At 41.1% G+C, this 25,277-nt stretch overlaps 1 protein-coding gene across 1 annotated transcript in view; it reads right to left on the bottom strand.

Annotated features, from left to right (window-relative positions):
• WRNIP1 (WRN helicase interacting protein 1) overlaps positions 1–24,784 on the bottom strand; it is a 45,411-nt gene extending 20,627 nt beyond the window's left edge. Inside the window, exons 1-3 of the mRNA XM_058175222.1 lie at positions 23,935–24,784; positions 5,105–5,296; positions 3,364–3,608 (exon numbers count right to left, since the gene is read on the bottom strand). Coding sequence (XP_058031205.1) covers positions 3,364–3,608; positions 5,105–5,296; positions 23,935–24,564 — 1,067 coding nt within the window. The 5' untranslated portion in view covers positions 24,565–24,784. The remainder of the gene's footprint in view (positions 1–3,363; positions 3,609–5,104; positions 5,297–23,934) is intronic.
• Between the last annotated feature and the right edge of the window lie 493 nt (positions 24,785–25,277).

Raw genomic sequence — 25,277 nt, 5'->3', positions numbered from 1 at the left:
GTTATTTGATTGTTATTAAATGTGGTCTATCTGTCTCACTAGCTGCCTATCTTATACACCACAACTCTGGGCGGCTAATAAAATAAAACCCATCTGAATAGTAAAACTAATACACACAAAAAAAACCCAAAACAAAAATGCTGGTGCCCCAAGCAACACTCCCTAACTGATCCATAATTGTAATTGCTGTGATCCCATCTCACCGTATTCCAATGCCTGAGAGAAGAAACAGTTTTTTTAAAGTCTTCTGGTAGGCTACAAGGGGGTGGGGCAGGGCTTGCCAGATCCCAATGCATCACCAGCAAAGTTTAAACCACAATAAAATTAACATTTAGAAGAATACGAAAACTCCTGGAAGACCATTTCATCTATTTACAAGAGCCAAGAGAATACACTGTGAAATTTGCAAAAAAAAAATAAATGATTTGGTATTACATGCAGCCAACATTATGTACCTTACAGTAATGTACCGTGACTACAAATGAGGACTCCTTTGGATATAATAGCAATGGTACAGCTGCCAACTTTCCATAACTTCATTCCAACATGCTGCTGTGATGCTTGAAGGCCAAGTATTAGTTCAAAAAGCCCTTCAAATGTAAACCTTGTCAGCTAAACACATAATCTAATAGGATATGATAATAACATGATATAATATTATATCCTATAATATGATAGACTTTAAAATACTACAGAATTGTGCAATGAAGCCATATGATACAGCTGCTTTATCATACAGACTCCGGGTGTCCAACTCACAGCCTATGGACCATGTGCGGTCCTGGACAGCTACTAATGTGGTCCTCCAAGATTGTAAACTTTTAACATTATGTGGTTTAATATTATAAAACTATATATTTTATATGCGTCCCAAGGCAATTCCTCTTCATTCAATGCAGAATAACAGAATTGGAAGGGACCTTGGAAGTCTTCTAGCCTAACTCTATACTATTTTAGACAAATGGTTGTCCAACCTCATCTTAAAAAACTCCAGTGTTTTTAACATTGCGGCCCAGGCAAGCCAAAAGTTTGGACACTCATGATAGAGACAGTACTTTTCAAGGCTTCTGCTTTTTTTTTTTTAACCACTTTCTTTTACTGATTATATAACCTTGAGTAAGAGTGTTAACCTTTCCATGCTTCAGCTTATTCATGTTTACCCAACTGGTGGAGCTGGGATAACATAAATATGCATAGCAGTAGCACTTAGACTTATATACCACTTCATAGTGCTTTACAACCCTCTCTTAAGTGGTTTACAGTGTCAGCATATTGCCCCCAACAATCTGAGTCCTCATTTTACCCACCTCAGAAAGATGGAAGGCTGAGTCAACCTTAAGCCGGTCAGGATCAAACTGCTGGCGGTTGGCAGAGTTAGCCTGCAATACTGCTTTCTAATCACTGCGCCACCACATGGGACATAAAGCATGCTGGTCTCGTCAGTTTGACGCTTGTGATGCTTGTTGTCACAGCAGCAACAAGTTTCTCTTTCTTTTGAGAAACGACATGGGGAAAATGTGTACCTTCTACACTGAACTCTAATTGGGAGACCGCCGTAATCTAGTAACAAAGGGTCACCAATCCTAAAGCTTGAAGCCTTGGCACGGCCAACTTAAAATTATATTTATTTAGCATAGGCCCAGAAATACACACATGCACAAAATGGATAGTGAAACATAAAACCCTGAACAGGAGGAGGAAGAAAATAGTTTCTACTATCTACATTCCATTCAGAAACAAAAGCCTCCAACCTCAGCCAAAGAGTCGTTGTGATCACAGCTGTGACATTATGTTACTTCTTTTCCGCCCCATAACCCACAGTTTATATCCTGCTGCCACGTGAAAATGTTACAAATGCAATATCCTAAATAAGAAGACAAAACGCCTCTGTTCCCCTAAATCATGAAGTCTAGTCAGAAGCATATCGTTTTTCTTAATTATTTTAGAAAAACTGAATAAAAGGCAATTATTGTTTTCAAAAGGCTTCATTATATGAGTTAATGAACACAATATTAACATTAGCTAACATATTGACTACTGTGAAGATAATGATACTTTAAAAATATTTACTAGTTTCTCGAAATACAAAATACGGAAGTACAAAGAAAAATTAAAATAATGGGGAAATAGGAGAGGAAAAGGGGAAGAGAAAAAACTATAGAGCAAAGGGGAAAAGACAAAAGAAAAACACTGACTTCCGACTCCTTTTGATGCAAAATAAGGTAGTAATATAAAACCTCAACTTTTTACTTTTATATAATCATATATACGGTACCAGCCATTTCTATAACAGAAAACCTATCTAAGCAGCAAAACCTAAAATCAAACTTTCATCTTTTTCCACCTCAAGCACAAAGTCCAAGCAGAAACAAAATTAATTGTGTTCTTTTCTTTAATTGACCATGGCACTGACCAAGAGAAAATTACTGGGTTTAAGCTCCCCAAAATGAACAGGAATTTATTTTATTTATTAAATACAGTATTTATGCTGCTTATCACGCATACAAGTTGACTCTGGATAACTTACAAGTTATAAAACAAGTAAAATGATTAGCTGAAGCAGAATTAGCTAAAGCAGTGAGACTTAAATATAAATATGCCCTATGAACTGAAATTCGCATTTAAAACTAGGAATAGATATTTGAGACCTGTGAGCAGTTCCTTGTGTGCCTGACCCTACTTCACTAAGCAAAATAAATATGCTTTTACACTGAGGAAGTTGTAGTATATAATTTACTAAAGGTAGCTGTTTTCTATGTTTCCAATCTGATGTAGCACTTAGACTTCTGAACTTCTGAAATAATATTAAATGAAAGCATGAGATAGGCTTCATATTTTTTACCTGAAAACAACTTTGTACTGCTTTTAAACATTCACTTGAATTGTTTGATGGCATCTTAGGATCAGCAATGTGTCCTTATGGGAGATAGTCATTTTTCACTGTTCGCTTTTAATAAAATACCCAAGATATAAAGGCAATTCTGATCAACAGAATCAAAACAAGTCAGAGAGAGCTGAACTGGCCAGCATTTTGGAATATTGTGATAAACTTGCAATAAACTGCTGCACAGAAAGTAGATTAGAAACCTAAAGACAATACACAGCTGTTGTCAAATGTAAAATGGCCAAAGCAGATGTTACAAAATTAGGCTCAATTTTTTTTTACTTTGGCTTTACACTGCTGTTTTCTACTACTCGTGTTCAACACAACCTTTGCTATTAAAAGAGTTTGGTTTTTGCATTCTTCCTCCCCACCCCCGCTCCATAAGTTCTTCTTGCCTTCTGTTTTGGCAATCTGTCACTGGATTCCTTGGGTGGTGTACGTTAACACGTTGCACGTTGCAGTCTACAAAGCATACTTACTCAGAGCCCTTGCTGTTGTTGGCATTCATAGAGCTGGTGAGTTCCTCATCTTGGCTCAGAACCTGGATCCCTAAGGACTTGACAGCTCGCATCAGAATAGCTTCCATTGCTTCAACAGAGAGTTTCTCAAGAACAATAACGCGGCACCGACTTAGCAGTGCTGAATTGACCTGGAAGGAAGGATTTTCTGTTGTTGCCCCAATCAGGGTTATGGTTCCACACTCAACGTGAGGAAGAAAAGTGTCCTGAACATGGGAGGAAAACAAACAATTGGTTGCAGTCAATGACAACTACAGACATCCCATGTGAGTATATTGATAGCTCGTCTGCTTAGAAAGGTAACAGCTTTGTTAATAGTTTGTGTTGCAAACAATCACCTCAGCCCTCATTACCACACCAAGCTAAAAATTAAAACTTTGTGTGGAAAGCATCTGGAGTCTTAGAACTTTAGCTTTGGTGCCTACGCATCTAATAAAGTGGTTCATTCATTGTAACCAGGTTCATTTCTATGATGCCACAAGAACTTTGATCATGCTGGATACTGAAAAGTAGGTTTTTGTAACATAGGTTCACTGTTTTGGAGAAATTAAGGGTGTGATGGTAAATCTTAATCAGTCTCCTTGATTTTGAAAAGGATTGTTCGAAGACTGTAAAGCACCAGGTACATTTGGATATTATATATAACACAGTGAATGTTTGAAAATTTTACCATAGCCTAATTTCATTGCAGTCCACTCCCTATTTAATGGAATTATTTTAATATAATTTAATTATTTAATATAATTTTTTATATGTATTCATCTCCAGTCTTCAAATTTCCCTAGGTGATCATTTGATGACATTATCAACCAATTCATCTCCATAATGTTCTAGCATTATATTTTAGTTGTGAAACTAACATTGTAAAAGTTATATTACAAGCCAAAAATCATTTTCTACTCATAATCAAACTAGGCAAAGGTGGCTGTAATGCTCTGACTGTCCCTTCCTTGGCTAGAAAAGACGTTTCTGCTTTTTGCTAGCGGGATAGAAAGGTATATTAAAAATGGAAGTGGTTGCCAAATTCTCAATCCCAAACTTGCTTTTTAAACAGACTGTAATAATATTAAATCTTAATACGGCCATCGGCATCAATATCAGCATTGATTTTTAATGGCAATTAAAATGGGTTTCTAAACTCAAGGCAAAATGGATGTAAACATGCATTATGCCAGCATGATATAATAGATCAAGTGAAGAGACTTGAACTGGGGAGACCTTGGCACAACGCTCTGCTTACTAAGTGACCTTGGGCCAGGCACTCTCTCACATCTTGTTCTGCTTTCAGAAGGCAAATACAGAAAAACTGGACAATTCTCTAAATAGATTTCTAGATCCGCTAAAGAATAGAATAGAATAGAATAGAATAGAATAGAATAGAATAGAATAGAATTTTATTGGCCAAGTGTTATTGGACACACAAGGAATTTGTCTTGGTGCATATGCTCTCAGTGTACATAAAAGAAAAGATACGTTCATCAAGATACAACATTTACAACAAAATTGATGGTCAATATAAATTAAATATAAATATATATAAATATAAATATATATAAATATAAATTAAATATAAAATATAAATTGATGGTCAATATAAAGGAAAGGTGTATCACAATCGTTCAGAGTTAAACCATTGCTCAAGCACATTAGGGACTTCACTGCAATACCCTAATATTCTGACTGCATATAGAAAAATTAATACCTGTTGGGACTTATTGAAACGGTGTATCTCATCTATAAATAGGATAGTCTTCCTCTTGCAGAGTCTCTTTTCATTTTGGGCTTGGAAAATTACATCTCGGACATCACTGGTTTTGGCACTTGTGGCTGACAGTGTCACAAACCGTGTTCCATTCTTCTTACTGCTGCTGGCTATGATATGTGCCAAAGTCGTCTGAAACAAAGGGGGGGAAAAGACAAGCATGTTGATTTCGTTCTGAAAACAGAAAATAACCTATGTGAAAACATATGGACATGAAGGAAATATTGGGGTAAAAACATAGCGAATGGGTGTGTGTGTGTGTGTATATATATATATATATGTATGTATTTTATTCCTTCCCTTCCAATGGAAAGGGGGTTACTTAAATAGAAAAGCTAAACTATTTAAAGCTTAAAAAAGAATTATCATCTAGACAGGAGGTTGAGTGGGGAGGAAAAAAGATCTCCTACCCCCTGGCTGGGTTCCAAGATCTATTTTAGCCGTTGGACATGCTCAGTAAGGTTCTAGAGGCTCCTTTGACAGCAGGTTCATATTATCTCACTGAATATATTAATCTGAAAAAGGGATGGGTTGCTTTTAGCTGTTTCTTTCAGCCGTCAATTGGCCTTAAGAAACACAAAAAAACTAATTTATTCAGTGCAGGTATTTTTAAAACTTATTAAAGGGAGAATTATGCTATCCTCTTTGCTTTGCTCTTAATAGGACACATAGTTTACAACAGTGATTGACTTCTGGGTCCTTTAGGGGTCCTTGTTGCAGTAGCCATTTCTGACCCACAGCTACAAGGCCTGCCAGTTACTGAATATTTTTGCAACCTGCCCATTCAGACACAAAGACAATTTAGTGCTGTTCTTGTGGACCAGTACCAATGGTTGGTTGCTACCAGTTCATCCTGAATTGGGTGAACCGGTAGCACCAGCAGTGGGAGGCTCCACCCACCCGCCTAGATGTCTCTGCGCATGTGCAGAAGCATCGCACATGAGCGCACGCCCACAAACGAACCAGTAGCGGCCGAAATTGAAACCCACACTGACCAGTACCCCCATCTTCAAAACTATGTTTGATTTCTAAAGTGGGTAATAATTTTTTAAGTATTAGCCAGTACAACATTTAACACATTACAGGTGGTCCGTAGGTTATCAACACTCCTTTAGTGACATTTTAACCTTGCAATGATGCACAACAAGGAGGACTTACAACTTGCCCTCTGAGTTCTGTCCATCACAACATCCCCATGGTCACATGATCACAATTTCCAACATCCCCTGCTAAATTCCCATAGTCAATGCCAGAATTGCCTCCACATTTTTTAAGACTGCGTTGCTTAGCGATGACAACCCCAGTTTCAATGGCTATTGTAACCCTAAGACTGCCTGTATGTAGTAAAAATACAGTATAAAGAATAAAAATACTTGCCAAAACACACACACTTTTTCATTAGTTAATGTCAATTACAAATTTTACTAGAACTAAGCAGTCTCATCTAACAAAACCCTCTAAACTTTTTTTTTCTTGACGTAACCTCATTCTCTGCAGAAAAAAAAGCATGGGTTTTTATAAAACAATACACAACATATCTATAATGTATGTAAGTACATAAAGAAGTAAAGAGTTGTATACACTGTAAGTCTGCAAATATTAGTGTTTCTCAGTAATGCAGATGTTTGAATGGGAGGATATTTGAGGAGAATATTTGTTGAAATGAGGAACCCTTGGTGCTCTCTGAATTCGGTTGTTTTCTTGCAGCTGCTTCATTACCCAAAGTAGGTAACATCATCAGTGCTGCACAGATGATGTTACCTAGTATGGGTAGTGAAATGTCTCAAGAAAAAGCATTACCAGAAGCAAGAGGGAAAAGAAAAGCTTAGAGATTGTCCACAAATGGAGCACTGAAGAGAGGGGCCAGCTCCCTGTACATTTAGCCATCCCCACAGATACTCTTCAGGTTCAGAACTTCATACTGGGCATCCTCTTCCTTGTTTTCATCCTATTCTCCTTATTTTACCTTTCTATCTCTGTGAGAGAATATCTTCAAATTCTTCCTGCTCCCTACTGAGAAAATCTAGGCAGAACCTGACTTTCCTTTGATGCAGGGAAACAGAGGGAGAGATTATGGTCAAATGGCAGGAGGACAAGTATAGAAGTAACAAGCAAAACAAAGATTTTCCAGGAGAGTGATCCATCACTTGGCAATATTGCATATTTTTTGCTTGGGGAAAGAGCTATAGTCAATTCCTGGCAGCTCCAGATTCCTTCTAGAACTGCTGACAATTGACATAATCAAGCCTTCCTTGCCACGATCTTCTTCAGATATGTTGAAATACATTTCCCAACATTTCCAAGCTTATTAAGCTAAATAATCTAGCTTTGCCGCAGCTTTGTATGTTCTATCATTAGTAGCCACATCAGATCCTTGCTTCCAAGCCCAATGGATTCAGACATCACATTAAATCATAATTTGATTTGTTTGGTTTTTGGTTAGTGTGCTATTTAAGTGTAACATAGAATAGAATAGAACAGAACAGAACAGAATAGAATATAGAATAGAATTTTTTATTGGCCAAGTGTGATTGGACACACAAGAAATTTGTCTTGGTGCATATGCTCTCAGCGTACATAAAAGAAAAGATACGTTCATCCAGAATCATAAGGTACAACACGTAATTTAGTTCTTTATTCTAGTCACTGATCAGAATTCTGGAGATTATAAATGATAATATAAGTGAACACAAATATAAGTGAACAGCTTGTTTCAATTAAAATACAAATAGTATATTTAACTATATCATCAAGGTAATCAAAGCATGATGAGTTTTACAGACAGTGTAACAAATATTTGCCATTTTCAAGGACATTGAATTATAGTAAATAAATTAGAATTGGCTCAGTTCTCCAGCAAAAAAGAAGTTATGTCAGAATGGACCCTTGTGTCCTTAGACAAGTAATATTTAAATCCAGCAAATCATTATTATTTACGAATCTTAGTTAATGCTTTGAATCATGGTTAAAATGAATGATTTCGTGTTGTGTGAACCAATCTAGAGCTGCACTCATCATACTGTAATGGAACCGAATTGGGAGTTAAATAAAATGGCAAATGTGGCCATAAAATTGTGTGATATATAAGTCCATCTTAGTTTTTCTATAAGCTAAGATTAAACAAGATTGGTTTGATGCCAACTTAGCCAGTGTACATATGTATATGTGTGCATCTTTGTATGTGATTTAAAATAAATCCAGATTGTTTAGTCCACTTGCAATAGTTTAATTTTCCTGCAAATTGAATCCCATTTGGGTGAAAGGCAAGGAAGCTCCAGCTGTTTTGAGCTCCGGAAGGAACCTCCAGGGAGAATAGGGTAGTATTAAAAATACGAGTTCACATTTTTCTTTCTGACAATAAACAGAAGGGACATCTGCAGCTATTGGTTTCCAGATAAAATCTAATTTAATGTGACTTTTAGATTAGTATTTTGTTCAGTATTAATGAAATCAAAACCTATTTTACTTTTCTGGGATGCTGAATGCTAAATATGAAACAGAAAATATGATGTGTGTATTTATTTAACTGATTTATATTGTCACAGCAGCCCACTTCGAGCTGCACACAGAGATTAAATCCATCATAACAATATAACTCCATGACATCCCAGTTAAATCAACAGAAGTAGTCCTTGGCTTGCAACCATTTGTTTAGTGACCATTCATAGTTACAACAGCCCTGAAAAAAGTTGTAATATTCAGTTACAATTTATGACTGTTTTTCACACTTATGACTGCTGCGACATCCCCATAGTCACGCCATCAAAATTCAGGGGCTTAGAAAACTGGCATGTACATTTATTTATTTATTTATTTATTGTTTATATTTATATACCGCCCTATCTCCCAAAGGACTCAGGGCGGTTTACAGGCATTTAAAAAACAAAAAATACAATAAATACAATTCTAAAAACAATTAAAAAACTTATTCAAAAGCCTTAATTAAAAATATAAAAATTAAAATTAAAACCCAAGATAAAAATCACAAACTAAAAACTAACTCAGTCCTGCGCAGTTAAATAGATATGTTTTAAGCTCGCGGCGGAAGGTCCGAAGGTCCGAAAGCTGACGAAGTCCTGGGGGCAGTTCATTCCAGAGGGTGGGAGCCCCCACAGAGAAGGCCCTTCCCCTGGGCGTCGCCAGACGACATTGCCTCGCTGACGGCACCCTGAGGAGTCCCTCTCTGTGAGAGTGCACGGGTCGGTGAGAGGTATTCGGTAGCAGCAGGCGGTCCCGTAGATAACCCGGCCCTATGCCATGGAGCGCTTTAAAGGTGGTCACGAAAACCATATGACAGTTGCACTGTCCCAACATCATGTGATCATGTGATCTATAACCTTTCCAGCCTTCTGACAAGCAAGACAATAGGGGAACTGGCCATATGATTCACTTAACTGCAGTGAATCACTTAACAACCCAGACAAAAAAAAAGATCATAAAATGGGGGAAACTCACTTGCTTAATAACAGAAATTTTTGTGGTCATAAATCAAGGATTATCTGTAATCCCCCAAACAAAAAGTCAAATCACCAAAAGAGCTTGTTCCTGGGGAACAGACACATCTACAATGCCTCGTGGAATGCTAACAGGTCACTGCCATCCAGTGGTGGAATAAACTTACTTGAGAAAGAATTTTAGGCTGGGCTCCCATAAAAAGCTGAATGATGGTTTGCTTAATCATAACATGCTAAATAAACCACTATGTTCTGAAGTTATATGGCTATTCACTTACACTATAAACTATGGTTTTACACACCAAAACAATTAGGCACCCAGGGTACACTAAGCCAAACCAAACCTCATTGTGGCTTAAGGAAATATGGTGAATCCAGTTTTACAAAGACCACTCTGATAAAATCCCTTTTTGTTCTTCAGCAGTTTTATAATTAGACCACAAAATAATCCAGAATCATTTCAAGGGATCGAAAGCAAAAAGTCAATACAATCTACTACTAGAATTTTTTTCTTAGGACTAAAATGCATTTTGTATCCCGAAGGACAAAATAAGTTTTTTTTTTAGTTCAAATAAGCCACATATCCAATTATTTCTGTCCAGGTTTTGAATAGTTGCTAATTCTGTATGGTACCTAATGTTTCCAGAACCAAAGTTCGGTAAATTTATACCCCTGTTGTAAAACATAAGCCAATCCTAGCGGATATGAGCTCACATGTGTAGTACATCTTACTAAAGGGCTTATTCTCAGGAATCTGTGCATATTACTGCAGTCTTAACTAATTAAACTAACAGGTGTAAGACCTGATTTTTAAAAAAAAGAGAGGTTTTTTTAAAAAGACTCATAAATAGATTGCAAGCAGAGGGATTGTAAGTAGAGAGGAGCTGTTACAGTATTGTATAACAGCTAGCATTCTCAATTCCACCATGATAAAATTTCACATGCAAGGAAAAGTATTTGCAGATTTAGTTTTCTATAATCATACATAGGGAATTGTGTAATACAAACCCCATGTACAACGCATTATCTAAATGAAGCAACACTTTTATTCCCAGCTTCCCAGCCAAACCATGATAGCGATGTCTGATTACCTTGAAAATATTTTAAAAAGTAATAGGTCATATCATTCTTTCACCCTTGGTACAAAAATTCAAATGTTCACTGGAAATCACAGAGCAGGAATCAAGTATTTCCTCTAATATGATATTCAGTGCTAATTAAATCTAATAAAAGGGTATTCTTGCACCGAGTCCAAGACCAGCCTTCTCTACTATGATACGTTCCAGATGTGGTCTTTCTACATCCATAATCCTAGAGCCAACAACATCTAATTCTCTTACTATAATTTGCGTGCCATTTAGACCTCAACTGTTGTTGCTGGCAATGTGCTCAGAAAGCAAACCATCATCCATCCAAATTTTTACCCTCTTTAACACCAGCAAATGCCCACACGGAGTTGGCTTCCATTTTGTGGAATACCTTACTGCTTAAAACTCATTTAGAATTCACTTTTTCTCTGGGCTTTACTAACTTTTAGTAATCATTGGTCAATTGCAGCAATCCTGTGTGGCCAACAGCTGCTTCTTGCTTTTAGTTCTCTTGGCGAGGCAGTGATTCAGGGAGAGGGGGACAGGGACCAGGGAACTGTGTTTATTACATAGGTTCGCTGCCAGTTTTGAAGAAGGTGGGGCTGAACGGTCTGCAGAGGATCGCTGCATTCATTTCACAGCTTCATTGCCAACATTCCTGGCCAACCAGCTGGAAAAGCCATTCTGTAAAATAAGAGGTGAACTGAACCAAGGGCTGCCATGCTAAATTAAGGGTGTTAAGCATGGCACTCTAGACCTGCATTGCTGTGTATCCTGTTCTATCACCGGCAGGTACTCATTTCCAAAACAACAGTCAAGGGGGCAATATTTAGCATTACAGTTGGCATTTGCTAACTACTAAAAGCACATCACATGTATTAACGGAATAACGGAGTTGGAAGGGACCCTGGCCTGGAGGACTCCCTTGCTCAAGCAGAAGCGCCTATATCGTTCTGGGTAAATGGCTGTCCAATCTTGTTTTAAAAACCTCCAGTGATGAAGCAACCCACAACATTTGGACACAAGCCGTTCCATTAATTATTCTCACTGACAGGAAATTTCTCCTTAATCCTCTCTTTGTTAAACTCCCATTGACTACTTCTTGTCTCGGCCTCAGGTGCTTTAGGGAATAGGTTGACACCTTCTTCTATGCCAGGGGTCTCCAACCTTGGTCCCTTTAAGACTTGTGGACTTTAACTCCCAGAGTTCTGGGAGGACTCTGGGAGTTGAAGTCCACAAGTCTTAAAGGGACCAAGGCTGGAGACCTCTGTTCTATGCGACAGCCCCTCTAATATTGCAAGACTGTTACTCCAATTCTTCTCTTCATTAGACTAGACATACCAGTATGATAGCCCCACTGCATTAATGTATCCAAACTAGCCTTCACTGTCCTCTCCCCAAACATCAGCTTAATCATCATTCTGTAAAGAAAAGTTATGCAACTTATCCAAGATTACTTGGATGACTTTTATCATATTGAATCTAGGCCTTCCCCTCCCTACTCTTACACTCTTACTTAAAAAAAATGATTCTCCCCCAGTCCCGCTCAAATTTAATTTATAAAGCACTCAGGGCAGCTAATAATAGTAAAAAATTAAAAATTAAAAACACAGCTACCATTTAAGTTGATTCTAAATGAGTTTTAAACAATAAGATATTTCACAAAATGGAAGCTATAAAAGGTCCATTTCTATGTGGATATTTACTGGTGTTAAAGAATTTTCTCACTTCTGTTACAACCTCAGATATTCATGCAGTAACAGGCCCGTTTTTTCTTAGATTTCAATTCATTCACATAATCAACACTTCAAATTGTACCCAGGGCTGAACAGGCAACCCCTATAATGGAAGAAGAGTGAGGCTGTAGGATCTCATTTTTTAGAGCTCATCATACGTCTAACTGTTCTATTTGGGATTGACTGTAACTTTATCAGGTTGTTGTAGAACACCTCCAAATAGATGGTATTACCATAATCTGAGGGGTGACAAAGACGGGTTACTTTGGCAAATTCATAATGCTCCAAAATTGATTGTAGGTAGTTTTATTAGCAAAATTGGAAAAATGTCCATTAAGCCATAGACATCATCTGAGCAGCAGTCAACTCACCTTCAAAGACAATGTAATTCCATCCAAATCCTGATCCTATGATAGAGAATCGGACTCTGTTCTCCAATGAAAGTCCTGTTTGCATAAGATATATGAGTACATGCATAGTTTGGGTCATTCTACTTTAATAATAAAAATAGGATTTGTGAGCAATACACTGAGTACTTCATTCCAATTTAAAGGTCCTGGCTGGAAATTATAGGATTCATTATAAAAATTTCTAACCCTTGTTTATTTATTTATTTATTTATTTATTTATTTATTTATTTATTTATTTATTTATTTATTATCTCCAAGGACTCAGGGCGGTTCACAGACAAAAAACAACAGAAAACATATAATAGATAAAAAACAGCTAAAGAATAGATAGTTAATCATTCTCTATCATCCTTCACCGATTCGTACTTTTCTATGCGTTACGCTGCACAAGAATTCTTGCGCCTGCGAGGTGCCCCTGCCTCGCAGGAATGGCCCGTTTCGTTACCGAGGGCCGGCCTCTATGACGGGTTTTGGGACCCACAGAGGTGGCATGCGAAGAGGAAGAGCCTTTGGGGTTTTTTAGATAGGGCATTTTTAAGGGGTGGGAGGGAAAGGGCGGGTGTTGGGGGAAACCCGTAAGGTGGGGATCCAGTTCCTGCGCATGCTCGTGGCGGTAAGTTAATAGGTCCGAGGGTCACGGGGGGCGTTTGTGTTCCATCGGTTGAGGGTGGTGCTATTTCCACGGTAAGGGGGAGGGGCAGATATGGCGGAAGTGGGGGCTCATATCGTGTTATGGGGGCGCGCGCTCGATGTTTGCAGGCGATCGCGCGTCCCGAGCCCTCAAACTTCTCCCGTTCCCCGGATGGTCAGGACCCTCAGACCCCTGGCCTTTGGCTGATGTTGTGCAACGCACGGTCCGTGGTCAATAAGGCCCCCCTGATTTACGATCTTATCCAGGGGGGTGCCGCGGACCTTATGGGTGTTACAGAGACCTGGTTGGGCACAGAAGGGGGCGTGCCCCTTGTTCAAATGTGCCCGCCGGGTTTCCGGGCATTCCATCAGCCGAGGGGCCAGGGTAGGGGTGATGGGGTGGCGGTTGTGATTAGAGAGAGTCTGGAGCCGAGGGAGACCACTGTACCTCAGATTGCCGGGTGTGAATCCCTCTTTGTGAGATGGGGTCATAGATGTCAGATGGGCTTGCTGGTCGCGTACCTGGCTCCTTGCTGCATGACAGCTGCCCTGCCCGAGCTCCTGGAGGTGCTTGCTGGGGTGGCAGTTGAGACCCCCAGACTTTTAGTCATGGGGGACTTTAACTTGCCATCTTCCGGCTCGTCATCGACAGCAGCTCGGGAGTTCACGGCTTCCATGACGGCCTTGGACCTGACTCAAGTAGTTGATGGCCCTACTCACATTGGGGGTGGCACTCTGGACCTGATTTTTATCTCTTGTCAGTGGTTGAGAGATCTGGATTTGAAGGAAATAGTCACTGAACCTTTGTCATGGTCAGATCACTCTCTCCTTCGCCTGGACTTTCTGACCGCCATTCAACACCGCAGGGAGACGGAGCCAATACGTTGGTTCCGTCCCAGGCGCCTGATGGACCCGGAGAGGTTCGGACGGAGCTTGGGCCATTTCCTGAGGGTCTGGCTCACGGCACGGTTGAGGAACTTGTTGCGGCCTGGGAGCGGGCGCGGCGGGGCCTTAGACCGTGTCGTGCCTTTGCGACCTCTGACCCGGCGCAGGTCCCAACCGGCTCCTTGGTTCTCCGAGGAGCTGAGGGGATGAAGCGCGGAGAAGACGCCTAGAGAGTTCCTGGAGGTCTAGCCGTTCGAGGCTGATCGGACACTAGTGAAGTCCTATAATAGGACTTACCTGGTGGCATTGAGAAGCGAGGCGTTGCTCGCCTCCTCCCTCATTGCGTCGGCAGATAACCGCCCAGCCGCCCTGTTTGGGTGACCCGTTCCCTCCTTCATCAGGGGAGCGGGATGACCGAGCAGGGGCGTGCTGAGGAGTTTAACGGTTATCTATACGACAAAATCGTTCAGCCGGGACGGTCTGGACCAAAATTGCGGTGACTCAGGGGAGGTGTCTGAGGGTGGTCTTGGTGACATTGTATGGGATGAGTTTGACCCTGTGGCTCCCGAGGACATGGACAGGTTGTTGGGTAGGTTGAATGCCACCACATGTTTACTGGACCCGTGCCCCTCCTGGTTGGTGCTGGCCACTCAGGAGGTGACACGAGGCTGGCTCCAGGCAATTACGAGTGCTTCTTTGGTGGAGGGAGTCTTCCCGGCCGCCTTGAAAGAGGCGGTGGTGAGACCCCTCCTCAAGAAGCCTGCCTTGGACCCGGCTGTTTTAGGTAATTATCGTCCGGTCTCCAACCTTCGCTTCGCGGCGAAGGTTGTAGAGAGTATGGTGGCATATCAGTTTCCCTTATACCTGGATGAAACTGTCTATCTAGACCCGTTCCAGTCCAGTTTCCAGCCCGGTTACAGCACTGAGACGGCTTTGGTCGCGTTGGTGGATGATCTCTGGAGGGCCAGGGATAGGGGTTGTTCCTCTGCCCTGGTCCTATTAGACCTCTCAGCGGCTTTTGATACCATCGACCATGGTATCCTGCTGCGCCGGTTGGAGGGGTTGGGAGTGGGAGGCACCGTTTACCGGTGGTTCTCCTCCTATCTCTCCGATCGGTCGCAGACGGTGTTGACAGGGGGGCAGAGGTCGGCTCCGAGGCGCCTCACTTGTGGGGTGCCGCAGGGGTCGATTCTCTCGCCCCTTCTGTTCAACATCTATATGAAGCCGCTGGGTGAGATCATCAGTGGCTTCGGTGTGAGGTACCAGCTGTACGCGGATGACACCCAGCTGTACTTTTCCACACCGGGCCACCCCAACGAAGCTATCGAAGTGCTGTCCCGGTGTCTGGAAGCCGTACGGGTCTGGATGGGGAGAAACAGGCTCAAGCTCAATCCCTCCAAGACAGAGTGGCTGTGGATGCCGGCATCCCGGTACAGTCAGCTGAGTCCACGGCTGACTGTTGGAGGCGAGTCATTGGCCCCGATGGAGAGGGTGCGCAACTTGGGCGTCCTCCTGGATGAACGGCTGTCTTTTGAAGATCATTTCCAGTTCTGTATTTTAAAACCTAACACTGCCAATGGTGGCTACAGTAGAATCATTTTCCTATATTTTATGAGGGAAAAAAACTCTTTTCTTGCCTAGCATTGGCATTATAATGCAAAGCCATTAATTTAGCCTCAGCAATGCCAAATGCAACCTTCTCATCTCTCCTTGTCTATGCCAGGCATGAGAGAAGGGCTAAATAAAAAGGGCACCAAAAGTTCAATCAAAATTCAACTGCCAAGCAAAAATATAATAAAATATATTTATAATATAATAAATAAATGTTTTTATACACACACACACATGGAGGCTGAACCTGAAGTGCTTTTGCCTTCTCATGATTAGGTTTAGAATAAAACACTAGGTAAGCTATGTGGTAAAAATAAGCTCCCTGAAACATAACACCAATTGCAAAGACAGCATGTTACTTTGAAGTTCATACGTTCCCATCACTGATTACTTACATTAATGCAATCTAAGACTGCACTTATAAAACCAAGGATAGCTGCTGTGTCATCTTCAAGTCAGTTTCTATGTAATATGCCAGACATTCGCTTAATTATCCTTTTTTCCATCTCTGATCATCAGTATACTTACATAAACAAGGTTAGCTTTCTGCAAATACTGAGTTTTTGGCTCCCAAGTTAATTTCCAATGCTGAAGCTGCCTTGTGCTTGGGTTACACGGTGGATGTCTCTCTCAGCTAAAACTGAACTCCATGGCAGACAATCAAAAATCTAAATCTTGCACATTAAAGGGTCATAAATCAAAGAGCGACTTACTCAGGTTGCAACTTATGTTTAAGCAGCTGGACCATTCGCAGCCATGGAAACTTCTCTTTCTTTTTAATCAGCAGTCCAGACTGATGACCCTTATTGTGTGAAGTCAGATACATTCCCCTTCAGGGGTTTATAAACTCTTTTGAGTTTCTGCCGAATTCAGACAGACACATCTTTTAGCCCAAGGATCTCCAACCTTGGCAACTTGACGACTTGTGGACTTCAACTCCCAGAATTCCTCAGCCAGCACATGCTGGCTGAGGAATTCTGGGAGTTGAAGTCCACAAGTCGTCAAGTCGCCATGGTTGGAGAGCCCTGCTTTAGCCCCCATTGCCCCCTTGAGACCTACATGGCAGACATTCAGAACAGGTATATTTCTCGACTTACAACCATTTGTTTTTAGTGACCGTTTGAAGTTACGAGAGCCCTGAACAAAGCAACTTATGACCATTTTTCACACTTTTTTAAAAAAATTATTATTTACATTTATATCCCGCCCTTCTCTGAAGACTCAGGGCGGCTTACATTGTGTAAGGCAATAGTCTCATTCTATTTGTATATTTATATACAAAGTCAACTTATTGCCCCCCCAACAATCTGGGTCCTCATTTTACCTACCTTATAAAGGATGGAAGGCTGAGTCAACCTTGGGCCTGGTGGGACTCGAGCCTGCAGTAATTGCAAGCAGCTGTGTTTAATAACAGGCTTTTTACAGCCTGAGCCACACTGCGGCCCTTATGACAGTTGCAGCATCCGCATGGTTACGTGACCAAAATTTGGACTTTTGGCAACTGGCATGTAGTTTTCGTGGTGTTGGTGTCCTGGGGTCATGTGGTCACCTTTTGCGACCTTTTATCAAGCAAAGTCAATGGAGAAACCAGATTTACAACTACAGCGATTCACTTAACAATTGTGGCAAGAAAGGTTGAAATGGACAAAAATTCACTTAATAACTATCTTGCTTAGCAATGGAAATTTTGGACTCAATGGTGGATATAAGTTGAGGACCACCTGTATGGTTCTGAGTGGTTAGAGAGATTGTGGGGTATCCTAGCTGTAATACTTCTCATATTAGAGCAGGGGTGTCAAACTCACGTCATCACGGTGGTGTTGCGTGACACATCGGGACTTTTTCCCACTTTGCTAAACCGGGTGTGGGCGTGGCCACCGTGCGATGCTTCCAGCCCACGGGCCAAGAGTTTCACAGCCGTGTTTTAGAGCTATCATATCTGGACTGCAGATGTTCCAATTACCTCTAGATCAATGGCTCCCAACCTTTGGGGCACCAGGGACCGGTTCTGTGGAGAGAGGTTTTCCTGTGTACTGAGGGGAGGGGAAGCGTGATTTCAAATGTTGCCTGCATCCTACATGTGCGCAATGGGGCTTCACTCATTTACGTGGCCCGGTTTCTAGTGTGCTGCAGACCACTGCCAGTCTGCAGCCTGGGGGTTGGGAAACCCTGCTCCTACAGCACAATCAAGTGTTAGTGTTTTATGAATCTGGTTGCTGCATCTTGTGGTCAACCGAATTTTTGCAGGCCGCTTATGGTTGACCAACCTTATACAAAATTGTTAGCTATGTATCATGGTATGAAAATCGCAAGAATGCAATTCCCACTTCCTCAGTGAATGATTTATGAAAGCTTTACTAATGCAAATAGGCTATTAAACAATAGAATGGTTTATTTTTATGTTATTGATTATATATTTAAAACACCTAGCTATTTAAACTGAGATATCATGAAGTTATAACGAAACAGAGGGAAGTAACCTATTCCTTTTTGTTTTAATCTAATCAGGACTTGGGTATCTAACTGACATATATGAGTTCATGACAACACTTTTAAAAATATGTATAGAAGTATAGTTCAAAGGGGTCAAATTCCTAAGTAATTACGTTCAGGAATAGTTCAAGTTACGACGAAAAAGTGCCATACAATCGTTTTGTTATGTCCCTAGAAATCCTTGAAGAATTCTTGGTGGGAGGAAAAAATGGGAAAGAAACAATGCTTGGTCAATAAGATATATATATAAAGTGCTTCTCTCCTGCAATGCTATGATGAAAACTCCAACAATTCTCAACCAGTGACAGTCCCCAGAAAATGGGAAGGCAGAGCTCCAAGCTGAGACACAAAGATACGAGCTTTTCAAAGGTTCAGCTGGACCAATTCCCTGTCTATTCTTCCTCCTTGTCTTTGAAAAGTATATTTTGCATATTACATAACTCAATTATTCTCTTCCTCAGCTCATCCTGCTGTCATAGGGTGGTTACACAACATCAGGTTCCTGTAAATCAATGTTTATACAAACTTCGCAGAATTGATTTCCCCCCAGTTTTATCACCTAGTTTCCCCATGACCTCTAATTTTGGATAATGGACTAAATTGACAATGGCAAGACAATTTTAACTTCTAAAAATACCACTAATAGGGATTCAGCTGGTTGTCTCTTTCATTTGAAGACAAGAATACATTGATGCCTACCACCAGCAAATGCTAGCATGTACCTCCTGAAAGCTTTTGTGGTCTTTCAAATAGAAAAGAATTGTGTATTATTTCTAAACAATGTGTTTGGAAATATGTTGTATATGGAAATGATGTTGAGAGACAGGAAGAAGAGCCGGAGACTAGATATATATCATACAAAATAATATCTCAGCCCACAGAAGGAAAATGAGCTTGGGAAGCATTTCAGAATGCTTCCATTTCCATATTAGACCAACCTCCACCCCATTCATAATTTGAGGTGGGGTTGGTCTAATATGGGGACTGGCTTCTCGGTCTGATGCTATACATACATTTAACGGTTCCCTTGACTTCAATGGAGTTTACTTAACTAATTAAATAATTAAACACTTTATTATATAAATCACTGTATCAAATCAAAATAAGAGCAGATACATTTTCTCTTATGATCACTTTTAAAAATATTAAGACTGTAATCTTATATACATTTAACTGGAAAGAAGCCCTTCACCAACTTCTAATATAGATTAATTGACACTGACACTATTAAAAATCCCAATTTATTCTTAATCATAAGGCATATAATAATGGCCTGTATATTATGCCTTTAATATCTATGTCTTTGGTTGATTTAGAATATGCTTCTTCAGCTGGACGGCTTCAAATATGTTGATGCTATACTTCAGATAATTTCCACCAATATGGCCAATGTTAATTTGTTAATTCTGGGATTTACAGTCCTAATTAACCTGGAGGCCAACAGTATGGGAAAGACTAATGTAGTCTCTAGAATAGACTGATATAATTCAAGATGGTGTTACTTAAACATTTGGAGCTTAACCTCCTTATTTAGTGGTTAGTACCTACACGGTATTTTAAGCCATGATATGAAGTATTTGCTTTAGTATATTATGTAAACCTTTCCAATTATTGCTTATTCAAAAAATGTTGGTGAAGCATACAGTATCTTGTTGTGAGAAACAATCAATTTTAAAAATTTAAAAACTCAAACGAAACTGAAAATTGTAATTCTTATTAATGATAATTTTAAATGCATTTAAAAGAGCAGAAAAACACTTAATTTTGCTAAATACTTGTCTAGGAATCTTATGCTATGTGCTCATCTAATTAGACGAAAATAAACCTGTCTTCCCCTCAAGAAGATAATTATTATCCAAATCAAAAATCATTATGTATTATTCTATGATATCCATAAGTCTGCTCACTACCTTGCTAGGAGAAATGTAGCTCAATGACATAACATATAGATTATAGGTAGATGCTAAACTGCTTTCTTTAGTGTTTACACTGCATTCAGAAAGTATTCAGACCCCCTTCACTTTTGTCAATTTTGTTATGCTGCAACCTGATTCTACAGTTGTTGAAATTCATTTTTGCCCTCATTAATCTACACTCAGTACCCTGTAATGATGAAATGAAAATAAAATTTTAGAAATGTCTGTAAATTTATTAAAAAGAAAAAAAAACCTGAAATATCAGACAGGCATTAAGTATTCAGACCCTTCACTCAGTACTTTGTTGAAGCATCTTTGGCAGCAATTAGTCTCTAGTCTTTTTGGCTATGACGCAAAAAGCTTGTACACCTGGATTGGAGGACTTTCTGCCATTCTTTCTTGTAAATCCTCTCAAACTCAAGTCAGGTTGGATGGTGACTGTCGGTGGACAGCCATTTTCAGTTCCCTCCAGCGATGTTCAATAGGGTTCAAGTCAGGGCTCTGGCTGGGCCACTCTAGGACATTCATAGAGTTGTCCCTAAGGCACTCCTGAGTTGTCTTGGCTGTGTGGTTAAGATCGTTCTCATGTTGGAAAGTGAACCTGCAGCCCAGCCTGAGGTCCTGAGCTCTGTGGAACAGTTTTCATTGAGGATATCCCTGTACTTTCCTCCATTCAGCTTTCCCTCAATCCTGACCAGTCTCCCAGTCCTTGCTGCTGAAAAACATCTCCATAGCATGATGCTACCATCATCATTCTTCATTGTGAGGATATTGGGCAGGTGATGAGCGGTGCCTGGTTTCCTCCAGATATAACATTTAGAATTGAGGCCAAACAGTTTAATTTCATTAGTCTGAGAGTCCTTTGATCCTCAGCCTGAGTGTCCTTTGTGTGCTTTTTTGCAAACTCCAAGTTGGAGTTTGCACTAAGTAGAGGCTTCTGTCTAGCCCCCCTGCAATAAAGTCCAGATTGGTAGAAGGTTGCAGTGATAGTTGTCCTTCTGGAACTCCACACAGGATCTCTGGAGCTCAGTCAGAGTGACCATCGGATCTCTTACTAAGGCTCTTCTCTCCCGATTGTTCAGTTTGATTGGACAACCAGCTCTTGGAAGAGTCCTGGTTGTGCCAAACTTCTTCCATTAGAGAATTATGGAGGACACTGTGCTCTTAGGAACCTTCAGTGCAGCAGAAATGTTATTGTAGCCTTCCACAGATCTATGTCTTCCAATAATCCTGTCTTTGAGGTCTGCAGGCAGCTCTTTTGACCTCATGGCTCTTGCTCTGCTATAGTATGCACTGTCAGCTGTGAAACCTTCTATAGAGAGGTGTGTGCCTTTCCAAATCATATCCAGTCAATTTAATTTACCACAGGTGGAATTCAATCAAGGTGTAAAAACATGTCAACAATGACTATGAGAAATGGGATGCAATATCACGTATTGTTGCAAAGGGTCTGATACTTATGCCAATGTGATATTTCATTTTTTTTCTTTTTAATAAATTCACAGACATTTCTAAAATTCTGCTTTCAGTTTGTCATTATGGGATACTGAGTGTAGATTAATGAAAAAGAATGACGTTCAACAACTGTAGAATCAGACTGCAGTGTAACAAAACTGACAAAAAAGAAGGGGGGTCTGAATCAGGGGTGAAATGTAAAATTTGTTACTACCGGTTCTGTGTGCGTGGCTTGCGGGGGGGGGGGGGGGAGTAACGTGACTGGGTGGGCGTGGCCAATTTTTTTTTTTACTTTTAAAAGCATTTTTTCTACATCCTCTTCAGCCGATTCGCTATAGGATTATTATTTTTTTGCTTTTAAAAGAAAAAAAAGCTTTGACGATCAGGCAAGTCAGCTGGGATCGTCAGAGGAGCCTTTTAAAAGCATGTTTTCACTGAAGAAAAAATGCTTTTAAAAGTAAAAAAAACCCTCTGATGATTGTGCGGCTCAGCTGGGCATGTGGGGGGAAGGAGCAGAGATTTTTGCTACGGGTTCTCTGAACCACCCACCGCCATTGCTACCGGATTGGGCGATCCGATCTGAACCGGAAGCATTTCACCCCGGTCTGAATACTTTCTGAATGCACTGTATAACTAAACAACTCGATTAAATAAATTGTATGAAGCAATACTGCAGAGATTTCTGAAATTTGTTGCCACGCCACAGAAGAGTTTATCTATGCCAGAGTCCAAAAGTCCTCCATGTGTTGTTGATTATAGAATTTCTCATCAGTCATCATAAAGATGTCCTGTGATAAAGAAATCTTTGGGTTAAGAGATCAGCTTCTAAATAAGTGTCCCAATACATGCTCTTCCTTGCAATTTTCTTCACCCTAAATCAACAAAATGATTAGAAGCTGGGAGAACTGGAATCCAATAAGAATTATCACATGATGAACTGCCAACTCATTTCCTTTTCTCCTATGAAAAAGACAACTCATAATGCAGACACAGTTTAATTCTCCCCCAAAGTGGAAACACAATTCAGGATACATAAAATTATATGTACATTCCCAGAAGGTATCTCTTCCCACATTTTTACCATCTAATCCACTGGACCTTAAAAAGCTTTGTGGAGAGCAAGATGCAGAGTCTTCCCCCCCTCCCGCCCAAAGATTAAGATGCTTTATCTTAAACAGAAGCACAACTGAAGCCTATCAGACCCTTTCCCTGAGACCCTTTGCCAACTAATCCTAATCATGTGAGGATGAGATGACATTCTCTTGATCGCATACTCTTTGATAGGCTGAAGCAGGAGTGAAATCCAAATCTGATAGGTTCTGGAGAACCGGTAGCGGAAATTTTGAGTAGTTTGGAAAACCAGAAAATACTACCTCTGGCTGGTCCCAGAGTGGGCTGGGAATGGAGATTTTGCAATATCCTTCCCCCAGGAGCAGAGAGGGAATAGGGATTTTGCAATATCTTTCCCCTGGAGTGAGTTGGAAATGGAGATTTTTGCAGTATCCTTCCCCTGCCACGCCCACCAAGCCACACCATGCCCAGCAAGCCACAGCCACAAGTAGTAAAAAAATTTGAATTTCACCATTGGGCTGAAGCACTTCCTTGTAAGACTGTTTGCACTTTAACACTGAACCATAACAGTAAAAAGTCTCTCTGGCCAGGCCGTGTGTAAGCAACCCTTAGGACTACAAGTTATGCTGAGTTTAGCCAGAATCAGAATAGAGCTGGGATGGACCTGGTTTGGAGATCTTCTAGTCCAGGCCCTTGGCTCAGGCAGGAAACCCTACACCAGGGATCTCCAACCTTGGTCCCTTTAAGACTTGAGGACTTCAACTCCCAGAGTCCCTCAGCCAGCAAAACTGGCTGAGGAACTCTGGGAGTTGAAGTCCGCAAGCCTTAAAGGGACCAAGGTTGGAGACCCCTGCCCTACACCATTTCAGACAGGTGGCTTGTCTACTCTTTTCTTAAAAACCTCCAGTGATGAAGCACCTACAACTTCTGAAGGCAAAGTGTTCCACTGCTTAATTGTTCTGAGTTGTCCCAGGGAAGGAAATTAATAGACAAAGGGATGCTGCCCTTTAGTACCACTCACCTTTCCACAGCCTGGGGGTCCCCAAAGAATGAGGGAGGGGATTTCGTGAGCCTCCAGCAAGGACCGCAAGAGTGTCTCTTTCCCCAACACCTGGTTCTGCCCCACATAATCTGTCAGATGGCTCGGACGCAGCTTATCGGCTAAAGGCTTCCCTTCCAGTTTTTGGGCCAGGCTCTCTCCCCGCAACAGCGGCTCCAAGGCATCTGGTGGTCGCTCGGGATTCTCCCCCCGCCGCCCTTCCCCCTTTCCCAGATTTGGAGAGGTAACAGCGCTCCAGGATGCCCCCGCTTGGGCTCCTCCGGAGTTCCTACGTCTGTGAAAAAGGGAAAACACCGGGGAAGAACCGAGGTCATTCCGCGGCTCCTCTTCTTTGTTTTTCCGCTCCGGAGATTGGGAGAGCCGTATTTTCTTAAAGCAAGGCTGCTGGGCCAGAGGGGGCAGCTCCGTTCCTGCTGTGGGTTTTGGGGCGCTGTTGCTCCTGCCTCCGACCTCTCCGGTGAACAAGTCTTCCCCTTCGCCCTGCAGCTGCAAACAGGTATCCAGATGGGAGTTGATGCGCGCAGAGGGAAGTTCCATCAGGCAAACCGGGCAGCTCACCAGCGGCTCTTCCTGCGAAATACCTCCTTCCATTTCCCGGCAGGACAGTGGGACCCCTAAATCCACACTAATCGGTGGCTGCTTCCTCTTGGGGAAAGTGTTTCCTTTGATCAATCCCTTTTAGACCCTTCCCGACAAAATAAATAAATAAACACAGAGGCGACGTCCAGGAAAAGTTTGCCTCTGGGCTCCCCAGTTACCAAAACATGCTCAAGAAGGAAGAACAGCAAAGTCACCGCCTCTTTCTTCGGCGGGCTGCTTACAGACCCACAGTCTGTCGGGAATTGTAGTTCTTCCGCCCGCCTGCAAAAACTACCCAGGATTTAAATTTCTACATGCAACACATTTAATTCTCTCTCTCTCTCTCGTTTTTTTGCTCGAACTTTAGAGCGGCGTGGGAAAGTGTAGATATTTTAAACCTATATACTTCGAGGATAAAAGTGCGGTCGCTTGTGTGCACTTTTAACAGTGAAATCAATTCCAGTGGAAATCAATTTCCAGTGAAATCAATTGCTGATAGCGGAAAACGTTACACACACAAACGCACGCTGAAAGAGACAGACAGACAGACAGACAGACGAAGGTGGCGGGATGGGCTGCCAAGGTGACCTGCTATTAGAGCTGTTCAAACTTGCCGATTTTAAGGTGTGTGAATTTCACCTCCCAGAATCCCCAACAGGCCATGTTTCAAGCGTGAGAAACACCGAAAGGAAATACAGCAACTTCTATTTCATCTATTTCAGGAG

This window comes from Ahaetulla prasina, chromosome 3, assembly GCF_028640845.1.
Source record: "Ahaetulla prasina isolate Xishuangbanna chromosome 3, ASM2864084v1, whole genome shotgun sequence".
NCBI lineage: Eukaryota > Metazoa > Chordata > Lepidosauria > Squamata > Colubridae > Ahaetulla > Ahaetulla prasina.
This window is presented reverse-complemented; position numbering and strand designations above follow the sequence as displayed.